The sequence below is a fragment of the Sebastes umbrosus genome, chromosome 5 (genome assembly GCF_015220745.1).
Source record: "Sebastes umbrosus isolate fSebUmb1 chromosome 5, fSebUmb1.pri, whole genome shotgun sequence".
NCBI classification, from domain to species: domain Eukaryota; kingdom Metazoa; phylum Chordata; class Actinopteri; order Perciformes; family Sebastidae; genus Sebastes; species Sebastes umbrosus.
This window is the reverse complement of record NC_051273.1, coordinates 29,148,313-29,168,039: the sequence shown is the minus strand read 5'-3', so window position 1 is coordinate 29,168,039 and position 19,727 is coordinate 29,148,313. Positions and strand designations below refer to the sequence as shown.

At 40.5% G+C, this 19,727-nt stretch overlaps 1 protein-coding gene across 7 annotated transcripts in view; it reads left to right on the top strand.

Annotated features, from left to right (window-relative positions):
• The first annotated feature begins 289 nt into the window (after positions 1-289).
• The window catches only part of mast2 (microtubule associated serine/threonine kinase 2), a 212,974-nt gene continuing 193,536 nt past the window's right edge, over positions 290-19,727 (top strand). For 2 of the 7 annotated variants that reach the window (XM_037770189.1, XM_037770188.1), the window contains exon 1: positions 292-1,290. In XM_037770189.1, coding sequence (XP_037626117.1) covers positions 1,207-1,290 — 84 coding nt within the window. In that variant the 5' untranslated portion in view covers positions 292-1,206. Of the gene's footprint in view, positions 1,291-19,727 lie in introns of all 7 variants that reach the window. The other 5 variants (XM_037770200.1, XM_037770191.1, XM_037770190.1 and 2 more) reach the window with 4 other exon arrangements.

Here is a 19,727-nt window from a genome sequence, read left to right as displayed (position 1 = left end):
TGTTTTTTTGTTTGTTTTGTTTTTTTAACTCTATTCTTTCTTTTTTTTATTATTATTATTATTATTATTATTATTATTATTATTATTATTATTATTATTATTTCTATTCTTAATTTTATTTAAATTTTGAATGTTGAAGTTGTGTACTTAATGAGTTGGTCTATAAGCTCATCTACTTAAAAATTTGTTTATAAACTATTGTAATTACGAACTGTAAATTGCATATATGAAAACAACCTTGAAAAAAGGGAAAAAATAAAGTATAATAAAAAAATAATAAAAAACAAAAAACAAACATGCATATTACAAAGTGACGTTTGTTTAAATATTATATATAGGCCTGTGTAAAACTTACACATACTTTGTAAATAAAGCTGTTTCTGGAATAAACGATGCTTTTATTTTCCTAAAGCTCTACCGGATGTTGAATCATCGTCCTCGCTAGCTTGACCCCGCAGTGACGGAGCGTGTAGTCAGAGAGAGTCAGGAAACAAGCCGAGCCGAGCCGAGTCGTGTCACCGCGGCTGCAGTTCAACCGGGTGTCTGTCTGCACACACGGAGCTTTAGCCTTTTTATCTCATGATGGAAGAACATGTGAAGAGGACAGTCACTGTCGCATAAACCCACCGAGAGGCGGATAAAGCACCGCAGAGTCCCGGTGTGAAGACAGCAGACCTGTCTGTCATGATGGGTGTCGCGGTGTTCCTGTGCAGGTAAACGGGAGCTGCAGCGGCTAGTCACGCAGCAGGAAGCTAGCTTAGCATCAGCGGCTACTGACTAACTGACTAAGTTGGGTTGGATGAACTGTTGCCTAGAAACGACAGCCCAGCATGCATCATTATAAGCTGTCCTCGTGAACGAGCACAAACCGCCCTTTTTATTGTCCTCAAGGAGAAACTACAGTGTCTGCTGGGTTGATTGACAGCTTGTCACAACCTCACAACTGGTTCTCCAGATGTGCAGTCTGCATTAACAGTAGTAGCAAGGCTCTCTGTGAGTTAGTTAGCTATCCACAGCTGCAGGACTGGCGACTGACCAGACAATGGCTGTCTGGCTGGAACAAACTCTTCTTGAGTGGACTCTCAACTCAACGAACTGCATCTGACACGTTGCTAGCCAGCTAACCGAGACTGACGTTACCGAGAGGATTCAGCCACAACCGGGCCAGACCGGACACAAGCACACAAGTGTGAGTGTTTTTAAGTGATGAAGAGGACAGAGAACAAAAACAAGAGGAAACTCTGTAACATGGAGCACCACCAGGAGAGCAGGAGAGCAGAGAAAGATGCGGTGAGTACAGTGAAGTCCTTCTGGGCACTACTGTGTCATATGTTATCATCAGCCCACGCACAGGACCATAAACATCCCATAAAGTGTATGAATTGTGCAAAACCTCATTGACAAATCTATGAATTCATGTTTCTTTGAGCTCAGTCACTGTGCTCAGCTTTGCAATTTTGGCACAGCCTCTTCCTCTGCTTAAAGGACCAATCCGGTGTTTTTATTTATGTATTTATTTTTACACGTTTTGGTCCCATATCTCCACAATCTGGGACTTAACTTCATCCTCCAAGATGACAACGCTCGCCTAGTTTATTTTCTGACATGTTTTGGTCCATTTCTAACAGTTTTATTATTGTAGTGCAGTCCATTTTGCAGATCATATCTCTAGAAAAGGTTGATTTCTATCTGATGCAAAGAAATGCAAGGATTGGTACCCCCCCCCATTCACAAACCTTTTATACGAAGTTAATATGATTTACAGCTATAGTCACACAGCAGTGTAATTTAGGAGTGTATTCATTACACTACAGGCTGCTTGTGTATGTGGTGAATATGTGTTATACACTGGGCACTGCAAAAGTTAATGCAAAAGTTAAAGGATTTATAGAACAATACTGAGACAAACTGTCTCATTATTTGTTACCACTACTTTCATGACTGCAGCTGGTAGGCAGTTGCAGCAGTTCCTCTTCACACAGAGTGCAGCATACCTGTCTGCCTTTTCTGAAAGACATAGGTCAGGTAGATATGTGTGGGTGTCACTGGGGATTGTCCCTCCACCTTTCTCTGTTCCTGCAGCTTTTTTTTCTTGAGATGATGAACTTTGATCCGTCTGATTAAATCTGTGGTATTAACACTGCGGTGGGCGGACTGAAAATATCACAGGTGGCATCAAAAGTGAGCTAATTCATTATTTTTGCTCAGTCATTGCGGATGCTGAGCGTTGGGTACTGTGGCCAGGTGTGTGAATGTGTGCGTCCGTTGTGTTGCTAGATGATGCAAATGTAAAGCGGGGCACTGGGGGAAGGTCTGAAGTGCACCATGACAGACAGCTAATCTCTGCTTTGACTGTGAGCAAAGATGATGCGTTTGGAGTGACTCAAGCAGTTAGTGGAAGATGGAGGGAACATGCATTGGTATCAGTCTTTCCCCTATGAGTATCAATAACATTTTTATTAAATTAAATAAAAAACACAGGTACTGCAGTATCAACACTTTTAGCATCAATCCATCCACCCGTATCTATTTGAATGTTTAATGTATGGTTGTAGTGTGGTTTGTGTGAATCTGGGATAGCTCATCATTAGTTAGCTTCATAGTGCAGTTGCTATGCAAAACATGCATAACTCAATTGATTTATTCTTTTACTGTGTATGTTGTACATTGGCTCTGAAAAGTATGACACTGTTCTACAAAGAACAACCTTAAACTATTAGTGACCCGTCCTGTCCATTGTACCCACAATTTAAACTACTTCCCTAAGGAAAGCCATTTAGACTGCCACTGAGAAATAATCTGTCCCAAGTGCAGTTAAATTATTAAATACATAATTAATCCCCCTCACCTCCACCCTACACTGAACTTGCACATTTGTCTCATGTTTGCAGAATTTGCACATTGCACATTTGTAATAGGCCAACGGAACTGTATTTGATTGCATATGATTGAACTCCAAGCTCCTCCAATGTTTTTATTCTTTCTTACTATTGTCTTATTTGTAACTCATGTTGATTGTGGTGAAGCCAAAGACAATTTTCCACATTGTGGACAATAATGTTTCAAACTAACTAACTAACTAACTAACTAACTAACTAACTAACTAACTAACTAACTAACTAACTAACTAACTAACTAACCAACTAACCAATGTTTGGACGATAAAAAAAACATTTTTAGAAATGGCATCCAGATAGCTTGTTGATCTGTATCCTTGGTGAACATATTTATTCTAAGTGCTCTCATATGTTTATTACCTCCGCCAAGGAGGTTATGTTTTCGGGTTCAGTTTGTTTTTCTGTTTGTGTCAGCAGTGTTACTGAGAAACTATTGGCCCGATTTTCATGAAACTTGGTGGAAGGGTGTTGCATGGGCCAAGGAAGAACCCATTACATTTTGGAGCGGATCCCAATCAAGGGGCGGATACACAAATTATTTTTTACGTTCGTCAACATTGCGAGATGGGACATTTGGCCCTGGCGGAGATCTGCGCTCTCCTTATGCCCTCTTAGTTCCATCATTCAGTCATTCATTCATTTCATTAATGGTATGAAATCAACTTGCAGGGAGACTTGAAACCTGCTGCAAGTTAATTCAGTAAATCCAATCAATGGCTGTTTGACAACACAATTCAAACACTACAGCAGATGACCAGCATCAGTAGGCCAACATTAGATTTTATAGAAACTCTTCATTTCTGTTTAAAGATTTAGATTTTATTAGTCTTCATTTGCAATAAACATGGAAATGGTCTGTTTAATAATACAAGCTGCTTCCAAAGATGAAGTCATTGCTCTAGCTCATAATTTCACATTTCTGCATGAAGTCATGTCCCTGAACCTCCGCACGTTCGATATGACTGACTGTCATGCAATATTACCGCACCACCCGGCCATTTGGGATATCATGTGAATAATGAGGTAAAAATGTAGTCCAATTAATAAGATTTGCCCTCAACTATGTTTTATAACCTTTTCCAGTTATTTTAGTATCTGCACTTTGTCCTAAGATCAGTTTAACAGTGGGAGAATAACATTTCATAGCCAGGTTTGAGTCAGGGGAAGGAGGTGTTGAGTTTGAGGGAGTGTGCTTTATGGTATCATGGGAAGTCAGACAGATGTTTTTGAGCTGCTGCCAGCTGAATTATGTGTTTTTGTTTGAAACCATATGAAATGGAGGACCAGACAGGGCGTTTTCATTCAGGGAAACTTCTACCTATTGCTTACACTGTGGAATACTGGGTAATGAATCATGTCCCTGTTATGGTGCTGTAATACTTCCAGGGGCTGTCTGCTTGGATTTTTCTGTAAATTTGTCCAACTGAGGTTTTTTATAAATTGTGTAACAACCAGTGGGCAAGTCCGGGATTTGAAAAGTGAAGCCAATGCAGAAGTGCCTTAAACTTGCATTCTTTCTAATAGCCAGCAGGGGGCGACTCCTCTGGTTGCAAAAAGAAATCTGATTGTATAGAAGTCTATGAGAATATGAGCCTACTTCTCACTTGATTTATTACCTCAGTAAACATTGTAAACATGAGTTTATGGTCTCAATCGCTAGTTTCTAGTCTTCTTCAATACAGCATAATGTTCATTTAGTAAATTATGGTTCCATTTAGAGTCAAATAGACCATAAAGCAGGGTAGGCCTTAGGGCGTGGCTACCTTGTGATTGACACCATGGCGTTGTCCGGTCTGGGAGTTATCTTTGTTTTTGTCTTACAACTTTAACAGTTTCACAGTGTCTATTAAGTTCATGAAAGTTAATGATAACATTTTGATCGCCTAAAAATGTCTTATTCAGCGTTGGGTTGTACCTAGCTCCACCCTCTTGTGTCATTTCTGGTTGCAAAAAAACAAGAAGGCGACGGCCAAAATGCTGAACTCAAGGATTCAAAACTGTAGTCCACAAACCAATAAGTGACGTCACAGTGACTATGTCCACCTCTTATACACAGTCTATGGTAACAACAGGATTAAGGCTAAAGCTAACAATCATTTTCATTATTGATTAATCTATTGATAACGTTTTGGATTAAACAGTGTCTTGCTTCGTCCAACCAATGATGGGAAAAGTAGCAAATCCTCTCATTTTAGAAGCTGGAAACAGAGAATGATTGGCAATTTTGCTGATGACCTAAACAATTAATCAGCTAGAAGTTGTTGTTGATACCTTTTTATGTCCATTGGCAAATTGTTTTGGCACTAAACAGGATATTATATTTAATGTAGCAGGTATTGTAGACCAGGTAATAGCATCCCTTCTGCATGCTTGATAATAGAGCAGCAAGTAGCTCCCTTGTAAACAGACCCCGTATAAACATCTGCTGTTTAACTTGACTTTAATTGCAGTACCATTTTTACCATGTCCTGACCTGAAGGCAGACACACCATCAAGTCTTACTCTTGTAAAACACACAGTTTGTTGTGTAGGAGCGCTGGCTTGTGTATAGACACAAACAGCGGCTGTGATCAGAGCCTGTCCTCTCTCTGAAGCTCTTTAGGTTTGGTTTCAGACAGTCCGTGTCAACATGAAAAGCAGATTTTTTTTGGTGGTTACATTTACAGCACTGGAAAATGAATGATGTCATTGTCATTTCCTAACATGAGCGTGTTAATATGTTGCCAGGGATAGAGCCCAAACACACTCACACACAACATCCTGTGTGTGCAATCAAAGAATCCTTCAGCTGTTTCTGTCCAGGACACTTTGTTTCCAAAAGGAGAAGAAACATTACACGTAAGCTGTTTACACTGGTCTGATTAAAATGACCTGTACAGGAATGTATAAGGTAAGCATCATTTGTAACAGTGATAAAAATCAGTCAGCCAGATTAAAATAAAATAAAAGTATGATAAAGGAAAGATGTGACACCCTATCAAGCCCAAACTTTCCATCTATGCTCTAGCATAATGTATTCAAAACCCCCCAAAAAACAGAAATGGCAAAATTGTTTTGTTTGTTGGTATGTTAATGTATCTCTCTTGGCATTAACAAATATTTATAAAAAAAATTCTGTATGTAAAAAAACATGTATTATTATTATTATTATTATTTAAACAATGGCCGTGCAGATTGATTCAAAAATTACAAAAAACAATTAGTCAAAATGTATTGTCCTCCCCCCTGTATTTTGTCAATTTGGCCATGCTAAATTTATTTAAAAAAATTACAAAAAATGCTAAATATCAAAAGAATGTTTTTGTAATACATTTACACTTGTTTTGGGGTTGAAAAAATAATTGAACTGTTAACAGGCTACAATAAGTAAAACATATTTTTCTTGTTTTTTCAATAATTTTTCAGTTTTTAGCCTTAACAAATTTGTCCAAAAGAAATATATATTGCAATAAAATTTCACTTACTGGTGCCTTTCCTTTATCATAACAGATTTTTAGCTACATCTTTCACAAATGTTTGGTCAGTTTCACACGTCCTCAGAAATCATGGATTTGTTTTCCTGTACTAGAAAATGAGAGTAAAAGTGAAATCCTTAGAATTATGTGCTGTCTCAGAATATTATTCTCATGGTTATGTATTTTTCTTTTCGCTGAGAACAACAGCCAGTAGCTGAGTTGAGTAATTTGTGTGGGGAGCTTTCGATAACAGTGTAAAGACTAACTCTGAGTGCTCTACAAAGCTGTGAGGAACTTAATATCTCCTGAAGAAGACTCCTCTTTACCTGAAAAGAGTTTAACCAGTTACTTGTTAAAAACATCTCACCTTCCCTTCATAGGGCCTTTCACAGGTTTTCCTGTCACCCGATTGGCTGATAGAGCCGTTCCATCTGTCCTCCTGCGACGTTCTCAGTTTGGTATTTCTATATGGTCCTGACCCATCCCTGTTTTACTGGTCACATGTGTTCCCGACACGGTTAAATGGGAGCAGTAAAAGCAATGCAGTCCACTAAACACAATAAACACTGTCAGACTACAATGTTCCTGCAGTGGCCCGACCGGTATTTACTCCTCGCTGCGTGAACAGAACGCCTGCTTTCTATTCCTTATTGTTTACTTCAGCTCTGAAAGTTCGTTGTGTTGTGTTCACATCAAACTCAACACATTTAAAAGGCCGATCCAGCGCAGTCTCTTCTTCACTTTGGCAAATATTTGACTAAAATTGCTCTGAAATGCAGCCTTTGTTTTCATTATTTGGATATTCATTTGCATCTTCCTTCTTTTTGCTTTAGTCATTGTCTTCTTGTGTTTTCTCTTTTGACCTTCCCTTTGTTGTTGTTCTTCCGAGGCAGTTGCCTTGAGGTTAGGGTTGGGTGTCTAATACTGTGCGTAATAGAGCTGCATTATGAGTCATATGTTAACCTTCACTATGGACAAGAGAAAGAGATTTATGAATGTACATCAGGAGTTAAACTTGGTACAATGTATTGAGTGAAGAAGAGTTTGATGGTGTGAGGATTCAGGACTGAGCAATGTGTCCTGGGTTGATTGTGACTGTTGTTGTGAGTAGCATAAAGGGACTACAACTATACAGTAGCATTTCGTTATACAAACCTGTGTTGTAGAATGACAAATATATTTACCATGTACCTTGGAAATCAATGCATTAATGGTGGGTAAACAGATTTACTATACCTTCAGAAGCAGACATTTTGTGTTTTATAGCGACAAACTAAACTTCTTAATTTTAATGTGCTCTGTAGGTTGGAGTGACCTGATTCATGTTTGGTGGTAAAACAAACACACTCAAAGAAAACCCTACTTACTCAAGAGCTGTGTTAAAAGCAACAGCTGTAACACTCATTGTCTGCAGGTGGCTTAAGTGTTAAAACTGCTGCTACTTTCTTTGCCTGTAGGTGACACATGCAGGTTGGCAGGTGTAGACCTTGGGCCCCTACTTGCACCCGTCGCAAAGCGGCGCACTGCGCAACTGTCATTGCTAGTTTCATACTGACGCAGCTGTCATTTTCACTCCCAGCGCCAACGTTGTGTAAGTAGTAGGGCTGTCAAAATTAACGATAATAGCGCGTTAACCCAAATTCGTTTTGATGCCACTAATTTCTTTAACGCATTAACACAACGTGCGATTTTTAGGTTGTAACAGACTCAGTTTTAAAGCTAGAGGGAAAATACTGGTATCATATGAAACTAAAAAAACCTAATGAATCCATTGGTATCAACCATGTCATACTAACTTGTCGGGAAGGAGGCTAAATAACGCTACAAACTTGCGCTAAATTTTGGCATGGATATACTGTCATGGCCATTTTCAAAGGGGTCCCTTGACATCTGACCTCAAGATATGTGAATGAAAATACAGACATGCCCGCTTTATGATAATCACATACAGTTTTGGGGCAAGTCATAGTCAAGTCAGCACACTGACACACTGACAGCTGTTGTTTCCTTTTGGCCTTGAGTTTGCCATGTTATGATTTGAGCATATTTTTTATGCAAAATGCAGTACCTGTGAGGGTTTCTGGACAATATTTGTTATTGTTTTGTGTTGTTAATTGATTTCCAATAATACATATATACATACTGTATATTTTCAAAAAGCAAGCATATTTGCCCACTCCAACATTGATGAGAGGATTAAATACGCAAATCTCCCTTTAAGGTACATTTTGAACAGGTCCTTTATTTATGTAAAGGAAAACACACAATTCAGGCGGCACATGACAATTCAAAATATAATAATGTTCAGCATGACCACCGTGACCAGAAAGATCACCGCCAGCATCAGAGACACCCCGCGTTGGCCATGTACTCTTGTCATAAGCAGCACATTTCCTTTGTAAACACTTCCCCCACATTTTTTCGAACAAATTGCGTCATGATGAGTCCACGAGTGCTTACGGCCTCGTGTGGACGGTGGACACACATCTCTGTCTGTGCTCAGCGTCTCCTCTCCTCATCCCTCTGTGTGTGTGTGAGGGTAGTCGTAGGCAAATTCAAAGTGTGCGGACCTTCTCCGCCTAAACAGTGCCATTTTGAGGCTGATGTCTCTGCGCAGTACGTACCGCCTCTCCAGCAGTCCGAGCCCCCTGTTGGTTGCATCGGAAAGCAACACGTTTTTCATTTTTTATCAATACAAGTTTAATGAATTTTTTTGGGGGGCCACAAAAGCTCATTTGGACAGACATTGCCCCTCAATGCCGCACCGGTTAAATAGGTTTTCGGTGCATTTGCTCATATGCAGTCAAATGTAGTAGTTGATGGGACAGAGGGAGACAGCGGCGGCAGAGGGTCCACCAGCCAAGGACCACATGCATCGGCGCGCCCTGGTAGCTCATCAGGTTGAGCGCATACCATTAAGGCTGTGTCCTTATCTCAGCGGCCCCGGGTTCGAGTCCAGCCCATGACCCTTTGCTGCATTTCATCCCCTCTCTCTCCCCTGCCTTTGCTGTCTGTCTCTCTCACTATCCAATAAAGCAGAAATGCCCCCCAAAAAATATAAATGAATCGCACTTTCGCTTCGCGCATTAGCAGATCCGTTTCCTTAGCAAAAAAACGTGCGCATCTCCAATTTGCCGAATCAGCCCTTTTAAATAGCAATGCGCCAATGGGCAGGCTCACCTGACTTTTAATGGTAATGGGAGATGACACATGGTTTAATTCACGCTACGCCCAAATCACGCCTATGATTATATACACAACCGGCTGTTAAACTAGCAAAAGTGGAGTTGGACACGCCCTAAATGCACTTGCGCCATGTACTTTCGGCCAGGCGCTATAGATTTAAATTTAAATAGGGCCCCTTGTCTTCAATCTAAATGTTGTAGCTAAATGTAAGTAGAGATGGGAGGATAATCTGTTACACTCAGGAGAGAGATGTCTCCAGTTGAAGCCCACTAGCCGGATCAAGCTAATTAGGACAGACTGAAAGTAGAGTGCAACCTACAGTGGATTAACAATGTACTGTACAAAAGAGTGTCAATGGGGGTGGGAGAGAAGAGGGAGGATTTTCACTGTTAGATACAGGCTACATAGTCTAGATGTGTACAGAACGTTAAAGACTTGTAGAGTGAAAATTCTGACTGTATTTAAGATTTCCCTTACTTCTAAGTTAAATATACTTGAAACTATGGTCTGTTTTAACCTTTTTGGGGGGCGTTGTGATGAGGAGCGCATCATTGATCTTTGCGCTCCCCCCTCAGTGTGACAAACAAAAGGAGGAAAACAGCTGAGTGGATGAAAAAAGATCAGACAGAAAGTGAAATCTGTTTTTGCCGTGTATGTTCCTGTCAGAGAAACCTAAGATAGCTTTATGTTTTACAGAACGTTCAGGACTGTAACACTCCCACTGACAGACCAGACGGCCCGGCGACCGGTCTGAACAGCGTTATCTAAACATTTCATATTTTCTACATGGGCTCTCACATTTATTTGGCTCTGCTGCGGTTTATGTGATCAGCGTTCCCTCCCGCATTCGTTGGATTCCAGCCGGAGCTTAGAGAGGTTTTAGGTAACAGGGAATGGAGGCCGTGTTATAGCAGATTTAGGTCTGTTTGTTCTGCTGTACAAAGTCACATCCTCCCCATCTGATCACCACAATAGGTCACGCTTGCTGTCATGATCGTCACATTAGTCACAGGCTGTGTGTGACGGTGTGTGTCTGTTTTTCCCCAAGCAATTATAATACAAATAGGACAGACAGGATCTGATCCCTACACTATCGGTTGACATTCATGCCAGTTTTGTTTGAAAGAATTAATTAAGATACCGGAGCAGGATTACATTTATCCCAGTTCAGGTTTTTGAAGACAAATCAAGGTCAATCATTATTTTAAATATGTTTTTGCCATTTTTATTAACAAAACCTATGAGACTTCACACCTTAAGCAAGAAGAAGGGATCTTAAATACTAGAATAATATTCATAATTGTATATACAGTATAGCCATAATATCGCAAAATCTGATGCTAAAATTCTGCCAAAATAAATAATTAAGAGATTTATGGTAATGTTTTGCATTATGAATTCCACGTTTCAGGTTACCACTTTCCAAGAATCCTTGTAATGTTACAGAAAAACTCTGAAAAATAGTTTTTCGATGTATGAATTGAATGTAATTTGTATTTGTTAGTATTTGTTTTAGTTACACACAGTTTCAGAGGTTGCTGACATGACTAAATTCAGTGATGTCCTCTTTTATGTACTCAGTCAATATGTGCTCTTTTCTGACTGTCCAGGCAGGAACAATCTATATATGTTGCTGGAAACAGTTGTTAATGTGTGGGATAAATAGACTGTATACAAGAAGTGGGCGTAGTCACCGTGACGTTTTGGCTGTCCCCATCTTGTTTTTTGCAATCAGAAGTGACACGAGAGGGTGGAGCTAAGTACAACCAAACACTGAACAAGACATTTTTAGGCGACCAAAATGTTACAATTAACTTTTATAAACTGAAAACACACCGTTGAAAGGGTTAAAGTTGTAAAACGAAAACACGGACAACTCCCAGACCAGACAACGCCATGGTAGCGACCTGTCAATCGCAAGGTAGCCACACCCTAAAGAATAACCCTGCTTTATGGTCTATTAGACTCTGGACCATAATTTACTAAATGAACATCATGCTGTATTGAAGAAGACTTGAAACTAGTGATTGAGACCATAAACTCATGTTTACAATGTTTACTGAGGTAATAAATCAAGTGAGGAGTAGGGTCGATTTCTCATAGACTACTATACAATCAGACTTCTTTTTGCAACCAGAGAAGTCACCCCCTGTTGGCTATTAGAAATAATGCAAGTTTAAGGCACTTCTGCATTGGTTTCACTTTTCAGACATGGAAGTTGCCCAGCCTACATATCCAGTCTTCGCTGCTCCATAGTTTGGTTACTGGAAATTCAGTACTTTTTTAGTCCTGAGCAAAAGGTGTCCATAGTATTGAGTATTTAAAACTGTCACCAACTAAAAGTCGGCATCTCATTTTTCGATCGTTTGATCATATTCGTAATCTTGTTTGTTCATTCTTTGAATTACTGAATGTAAGATATTGAAACTAATGAAAGTATTGTTTTGATATCAGATATTGGCTGTAGTATTGAAAATATTTCAGACAATACCCAGCTTCACTAGAATGATCTCAAAGCATGGTCCCAGATTGACTTATTTCCGACAGTAGCCTTGGCTTTTTGCTCTTTTACTGTTCATTAGGTATCTGTTAGGTTAACCATTAAACCTGCTACCCTCCCTTGCAATGATATGGGAGAGTGATTTCCTTTAACCAGCTCCGTGCGATCAGAGTGCAGCTGAGGAGCCGTCGAGCCAGAACGACCTCGGGGACTCCCGGCTGATAGTCGTCCCAGCGCTGCACAGGCCAAGGGGCTGATTGATGGAGCCCAAATGGCTAATGTGTGCCATTCTAGGGTGCCTAGAAGGGTGGTAATGGAGAGGCACAGATGCAGGAGGGTGAACGACATTAATTATAAAGCCCTCATTAACCAGAATTATAACCGAGAAGGGTCCTATACATCAATGCATATAAATGGCATTTATTACTGTGCTGCTGCCGATTATCTTGCGGCAATCTGTGTTGAGCGACGGGGGCGGGGAGGAATTAAACACACACAAGATGACACAAAGGAGACGAGACAAAGGCGTTAAATCTTTGCTCAGTTGTTGTTGTTTTTGAGTTTTTCTGCTCAGATTTCTTACCTATTTTAGTCTGTAAAAAGTTTTAGATGAGGTCAGGAGTTGCCTCCCGTCGTCTCTTTCAGGCCTGAGCTGCAGTTTCTTAACAGCAGCTTTTCACATGTAGCTTCAAATGAAGCTTTCATCTGTTAAATCCTGAAAAAGAGCCTGTTTTTTTAGCTTCCAACACAACATCCTTAATGAAGAAAATCCATCACTCTGCCCCTGCTTAGTGCCGCATTATGCCTCTCTGTTTCAACACCCCCTTCCCCCAGTCATTGAAACAGAGTGATGTGCTGATTTCACACTGAGATGAATGCCACATTGCTCTGCCTTTCACTGAGGCTGCGTCCACACTGATACGTTTTCCTTTTAAAATGGCCTTTTAAATCGATCTCCGTCCAGACGAGCGTTTTAGGGCTGTTTCAGAAATAATCCCCATCCATACTACCACGCCTGAAAACGCATATTGCATGACTATTTACGTACACTGTGCATGCGCATGCCGATGTAAACAGGAAGCAGCGCGGTTGGTTTTTCAGTTGCAGAAAATTCGACGAAGGAAGTAAAGCAATGGCGAAAAGTAAGAGCAGAGTTGCTTTGCTTGGACCGACGCCGAGGTGGAGTTATTACTGAAAGTAACACACAAGTTGTATAAAGCATTCAACACGGTTGAAAAAACACAGATTAGGAGCCATTGCAGAGCAAATACAGCGACTGAGTGTCTGCGTCATCGTTTCCAAAGGTCTCCGTTTCTGTCCGTCTAGACTACAACATAACCCTAGAGTTTAAAAACAGAAACTGGGTCAGCGGCGTTTCCACGTCTCCGTTTTAGGGGCTCGAAACTGCTGAAGTTGTGTTGACGTTAGGTGTAAACGTAACAAAAGTTATCTGTTTTAAAACAAAAACGTATTAGTGTCGATGTTGCCTCAGAGAACCTTTTACTAGATGTTCCATGTCCTCCCCCTCTCTATTGTGTTTTCCTCCCTCTCTCCTGCCCTCCTCTTTCTCTACTACCTCCTCCTGGTCCTCTCAACCACCATCCCTGTATCTTATCCCCTCCCCTGCTGTCCTGTGGTCATATAGTCCATCATACCATCTTGTTTTTCTCATACAGTGATGACATTTAGTTGTCCACTGAGTTGAATTAACAGCCCAGCAACTAAATGTTTATTGTGGATTAAATTCAGGTGAAGCTAACGATTCTCACAAATGACCCATAATCAAGATTTAATTCGGGTAAACACCAAATTAAGTTAATGAGCAGTGAGTGCAGCACACCTGTGCTCCTTGATGCTGTGCCTCATGTGAGACAAAATGATGGACTCAATAATTCTAGAGAGTTATAATGTTTGGCTGTTATTGCTGCGCTATGTTAGTTTGTAAAACATTGCTGCTTCTAACCTCCCCCTGAAAACGGACACAATGTCGGAGCATTTGGGAGTGTTAACAAAAGCCAGCAAACAATGTTGGCAAGCACGATGTTCTGCTTTTTAAAGTATTTCCACATCGGCTCATGTTGGCGATATTTGCACAAAACTAATCAGTAGTTAAATCTCTTTGCACCTGTTGCAACTTTGTGCTATAAAAGTTGTGTCAGAAATTGAGCGTTTGACCATTAAGGTCTATTTCAGATTAATGTCGTTAGGAGATTAATGGCGAGGCGTACCCGGTCCACATCATATTTTGTGAATTTTCTGACTCATCACCAAAGACTGAGGTCACAGTAACAACAAAAGCCATCAGATAAAGTTGAATAACAGGAAAAATTATATTTTCCTCAAATAAAGAGCAAGATTTCTTCATGAAAGAATACATTTCCCTTCATTGAACATAATGATACATGTAAGGTTGGGTGATGTGAAAATATATACCGTGAGTGAGACAATATGAATTTGTCAGCGGTCTCTGGGGATAGTTTTCCGCTCCTCTTATTTAGGAATTTGTTAATGTCATTTCTGTTTATTTGTAACTCTTGTTAATGTGCTGCTATGTAGAGTTTGAAAGCTGATGATTAAACTAATAAATATGAAACTGTCGAGGGCTCAGTTTTATGACCCGGCGGCTCTATGTTAATGTTGAACTCGGTTGTGTGTGTGTGTGTTTGGCAGTTGTGTCTGTTCTCACTCTGTTGACAAGTTGAACTTTCGAGGCAGTCTTTTGTTTTGTTGGGTCCCCCGAGGCTTGTTTGGTTGTGTGTTAATGATGGAAGAAAATCAGATCGGTCATTCTGCCATGTGCACATTTCCGACAGTGTGTGTGTGTGTGTGTGTGTGTGTGTTGGGTTATCTAGTTTCGCTGGGTGGGTTAGCTCAAAGTGTGGACCTACAGTATGAGTGCACGGTCAGGACAGATGGAGGGAAGCTGGAATGTTACAAGCAGAAACCTGCAGGGTTAACACTCACTGCTGCTGCTGTCTGAATGAAAACACACTCTGCACATCACTATGGAAACGAAACGTATGGCTGCGAACAACACCAGTTTAATCAGTCAATCTTTACCCGTTGTCTTGATGAAACCAAGAGAACGTACATTTCTACAGCACTATTTCTGTCAGTACAACAACACTCGGAACTTCTCTTTTTTTAAACAGAATCCTCACTCACTAAGTCATTCCAGTTGTTTCTACTTGGCTGTTTTTTCAATCAGTGTTAAGCTACTGTGATTGAAACTCTACACGTCTTGCTGAGACTTTTGACATTTGAAGCCTACCACATGCTCAAAGGGGATAATCCCTCCCTTTCCTGGCAGACTTTTAATGGGAAACATTTCATTGACAGTAATGTAAAAAAAACAAGCAGTGACAGTAGCAAAAAAAAAATGGCAAAGTAGAAGCAAGAAGTGTTTGCAGACAGTATTTCTGTAGCTGAACTGTGTACATTATGCCGAATTTAGTACATAAAGATGACCATAAATAAAAAAAACATTTATTCCTGTGAAAAGGTTTCAGATTACTTTCATAATACCCAGCTTCAAACTAACATTAGCATTAGTAAAGATTGCAATAGTCCACTTTGCATAGGTTGTATTTGGGTCATGTGCAGTTATGCAAATAGTCATGTGAATTTGGGACTTAAATATTTCAATTTCAAGTGTGGAGGAAGCTTCAAATACTGACATATGTAAAACCCATCTTTTGGCCTAATTATCTTCTGTTACTCCATCTGCATATCAAGTGACCTCATGTCAGGTCCTGACCCCGAGGTTGAGAGACTTTTTGAATAGAAACTATGAATAATTTTGCATAATTTTTCCAAAAGCTGCCTGGGATAGTCCCTGACCCTACGCAGTGCATGTTCTAGCTGAGTCAGAATATGGAAAGCAAAAAAGATTGTGAAAAAGCCACTTTAGGAAATGTCCTATGGTTCCTCTTTGACCTAATACACATGCCTGACTTAAGCTCTAACTATAAGGAAGAGCTTTAACGAAAAAAGAAACATATTTATGAAATCTGCCATCAGCCACTTTCACTACTTCCATCAGTAGGTGAAATGAGGTCAACCAATCAGCAGCCAGAGTGCAAACCGCTCGGTGTTTGGCAGATGTTTGTTGCTCGTGTGACTTCCTTCACTGAGTGCTTTTAAATGGATAGTACGGGGGTTTTCAAGTGGGGGTTGTATGAGGTACTTATCCATAGTCGGTGTATTATTTACAGTAGATGGAAAATTGATATCCGTTTAAGTGTACTTTATAGCGTACCTTATACAACCCCACTTCAAAACACCCAAACTATCCCTTTCAGTGCTGGTCTGAAGCCAGATCCTCGTATTTCTGATACTAGGGCCCTGTTCAGACCTGACATTATGCGTCTTAGGTGATCCAATCACAAGTGGACAGCTCTAACCCGTCAGGCATTAGAAAGCGTCTCTACATGCGTTTCGAGTGGCTACATGTCATTGGATCTCACTTCCCTGCTCTATATGCAAATAAAGACATAGCCTACAGCATTTCTGTTTAGACCAAATGCATTGTTGTTTTTAACCAACGGGAGACAGTAGTAGTAATATCCTACATATTCAAAAAATGTGTCATGTCTGTAAAGGGGAGTCTCGTGGGTACCCATTTAACCCATTTTCATTCACATATCTGAGGTCATGACAGTTTTTCCTCGCCAAAATTTAGCGCAAGTTTGGAGTGTTATTTAGCCTCCTTCGAGACAAGCTAGTATGACATGGTTGGTACCAATGGATTCCTTGGGTTTTATAGTTTCATATGATGCCAGTCTCTTCACTTTAGCTTTAAAACTGAGCCCATTACAACCTAAAAATTTCCAGTTGTGTTAATACGTTAAAGAAATTAGTGGTGTATAAACTTTGTGTAAAAATTTGTGTTAACGCGTTATTATCGCGTTAACTTTGACAGCCCTAATAAAAATATAAGGTTATTATTTGCCGACACCGCCGCCGTTGCCTGGTGCAGAGCTTCAGAGAGCCGGGGATGAGAGTGGGTGGCGGGCAGGTGTCAGATCTGTGCAGAGCACCAGAAAAAAAACACCGACACATTGATGACAAGCTACTAAGCTACATAACTATATATTAAGCTATTTTTGTTTAGTTGCCTCTTGATGCAGTGTAGCCTATAGAGTCTATAGGCTACACTGCATCAATAAAAGACCTAGATATAGTCTATAGTATAGATTATATCTAGGGCTTTTATTGTGAAATGTCAGAACGGAAGTAGTCAAGCTGTTATGCTCTGCTGTTGACAATGTGGTAGTAATAAAGTGTTTGCCCTTACATTCATAAAGTATAGGGGCAACGTAACCCTCTGCTACACAGGCTGTTGTCTTGGGTGCATTCACACCTGTACTTGGATCATCCAGGACGCATGTTAAATCCAGGAGTTGAATAGGAAATAGGAGAACGAGGCCGAGGACGTGTGATTGCAGAGGAGGCGTCTCTTTAACTCTGCCCCTGTTTGGTGTCACAGTGATCTCACTGTTTACACACACACAGACTCTGTCAATACATGTTTCACGAGTTGTTTGACTTGTGTGTTTGAGTGGGTGTGACAGTTTGATGTACCCAGCTTTAGTGTAAATCAAACAACACGCGTCTTGTGTATGCGTGTCGTGTTTGTGGAAGCCACGGCGGCCGTCCCTCCCTGTCCTGATTGGGGGTTAATAACCTTTGGGCTGTGGCCAGTAAAGGAGCTTCCAACAAAACATCCTGCTTCCTCCGGCTCAGCAGCTAACTATAGGAGCACAAACAGACCACTGAAACAATCACAAAACATGGACGCTTTATCCATCTCAATCCCATTACAACACGCTACTGAGTTACTTTGATTGCTGTCATTGCAGGTTGAGCTTTTTATCCGGCTGCAGTTACAGATAGACTTTTTAGCATGCCTTCCTTATCTGGTATTTTCATGATGCATTTACAGGTGTCAGGTGCTACATTCATAACCTAATCATTCAAGTTTCAGTCATGCTATTAAGTAAGTTTCCACTAAATGCCTTTAAATGGACTAATACAACCAGAGATGTGAAAGGACCTGCTACCTTTATATATATATATATATGTATGGTGCAACAAAACTGTTAACAGTTGAAACATTTTTATTATCCCACTATATGTATCATATCACCGTATTGCCCAATTTAGACCAACTTTTATTGAGCAGGGAGTTATCTGAAACACTTTTTATAAATTGCTTGCCTGTGTCACTTGAGAGATTGTTTTTACTGCTGCTTACAAGATGTGCCCTGAAGTGTTTGAATTAGAATCCAGTGCTAACTTGCTTGACAAATGTTGGTGTCGATTGCAATTATTCTGTACAAAAAGAGAATCCACTCTTTTTCCCAGCAGAATATCTCTGTTCCAAGTCTCTATTTGATCCATCCTTAAAGGTGCTCAATACGAAATTCAGAGCATATCTGTTGCCTCCGCACGGCTCTCAACATGTTGACGGCTGAGCCAGCGGCTCCCAGCTAACGGTGCTAACAGTGCAAACAACGGCAACAGTTCTAAAAGTGTTAACCTGGGGGGGAACCGGAGCGTGGAAGCTACAGAGACGACGCCGTTGGTCGTTATCACATGATAAGCACCATGTGAGAGCAGTGCAGAGCGGCAGCCATGAGCTAGCCAGTGGGGCACATGCACTAAAAGCACTCGCGGCCAGTTTGGCTATGTAAACAAAGCACAGAGAAGCTCGGATTACAACACACACAGGGGGAGAAACGTCATTCTCTGCTCAGGTAGACATTACTCCTATACTACACTTTTTGCCAGCACATCGTGCAGTTGTACAGCGTGCACCTGCAGGTGTGATTTGATCATTAATGTCCTGGGAATCATCCTGGTAAATGGCTTGTGTCTTACAGACTGGCCACATGCATAAGTGAACATAAAGGTCTCAAACCACCTAAGATATAAATCTCTGAAAAAAAATGTGTTTGTTTAGTAGCAGAGCTAATGCATAAGGTTCCTGCGTAAAGGAAGAACAAAGCTTAACGTCACTCGGTTTCCCTTTGAAGTAATTCCGATAGTGATGAAAGCCCAATAAGAACTTTGTGGCTCTAACTTGACCTGATTTGTCACACTCTCCCCTCAGTGCTTTCAACATAAACCTCCTCTCTTCTGCAAACACTCCCCGGCCCTGAGATTATCACTTTGTTTCACCAGAAGCAATCTCCCCACATGGCAGGGACACGCCCGAGATTAAAAAGCATTCAAAATTCAGATATCAGTTTAATCCTCAGGGAATTAAACGGGCTAGCAGTGAAGAGTAGGCCAGCGAGTTACAATACAGTGTTCAGACAGCTTTCGATTCAGCTCAGACGTGCTGCGTGCTATGGCCTGTTACTGACATGTAGCAGTGTTAGATGGATGGCAGGTGTAGCTGCAGAAATGACTAACGTAAACAAATCAAGAATCACACACAGTGCAGTTAAAATGTAAAGGTATTTTAGAGATGTGTGTGTGTAGGCTTCACTGGGTAGTTACTTTAAGTATGGTAAATCTGAAATTGTGTGAAAACTAGGGCTGTGTGTTGGCAAGAATCTGGCGATACGATACGTATCATGATACAGGGGTAACGAATCAATATATTGCGATACTGTAAGCAAGGCAATACACTAATATACTTATTTTAGGAAAACTGTCGTAGTATAAAGACACAACACACAA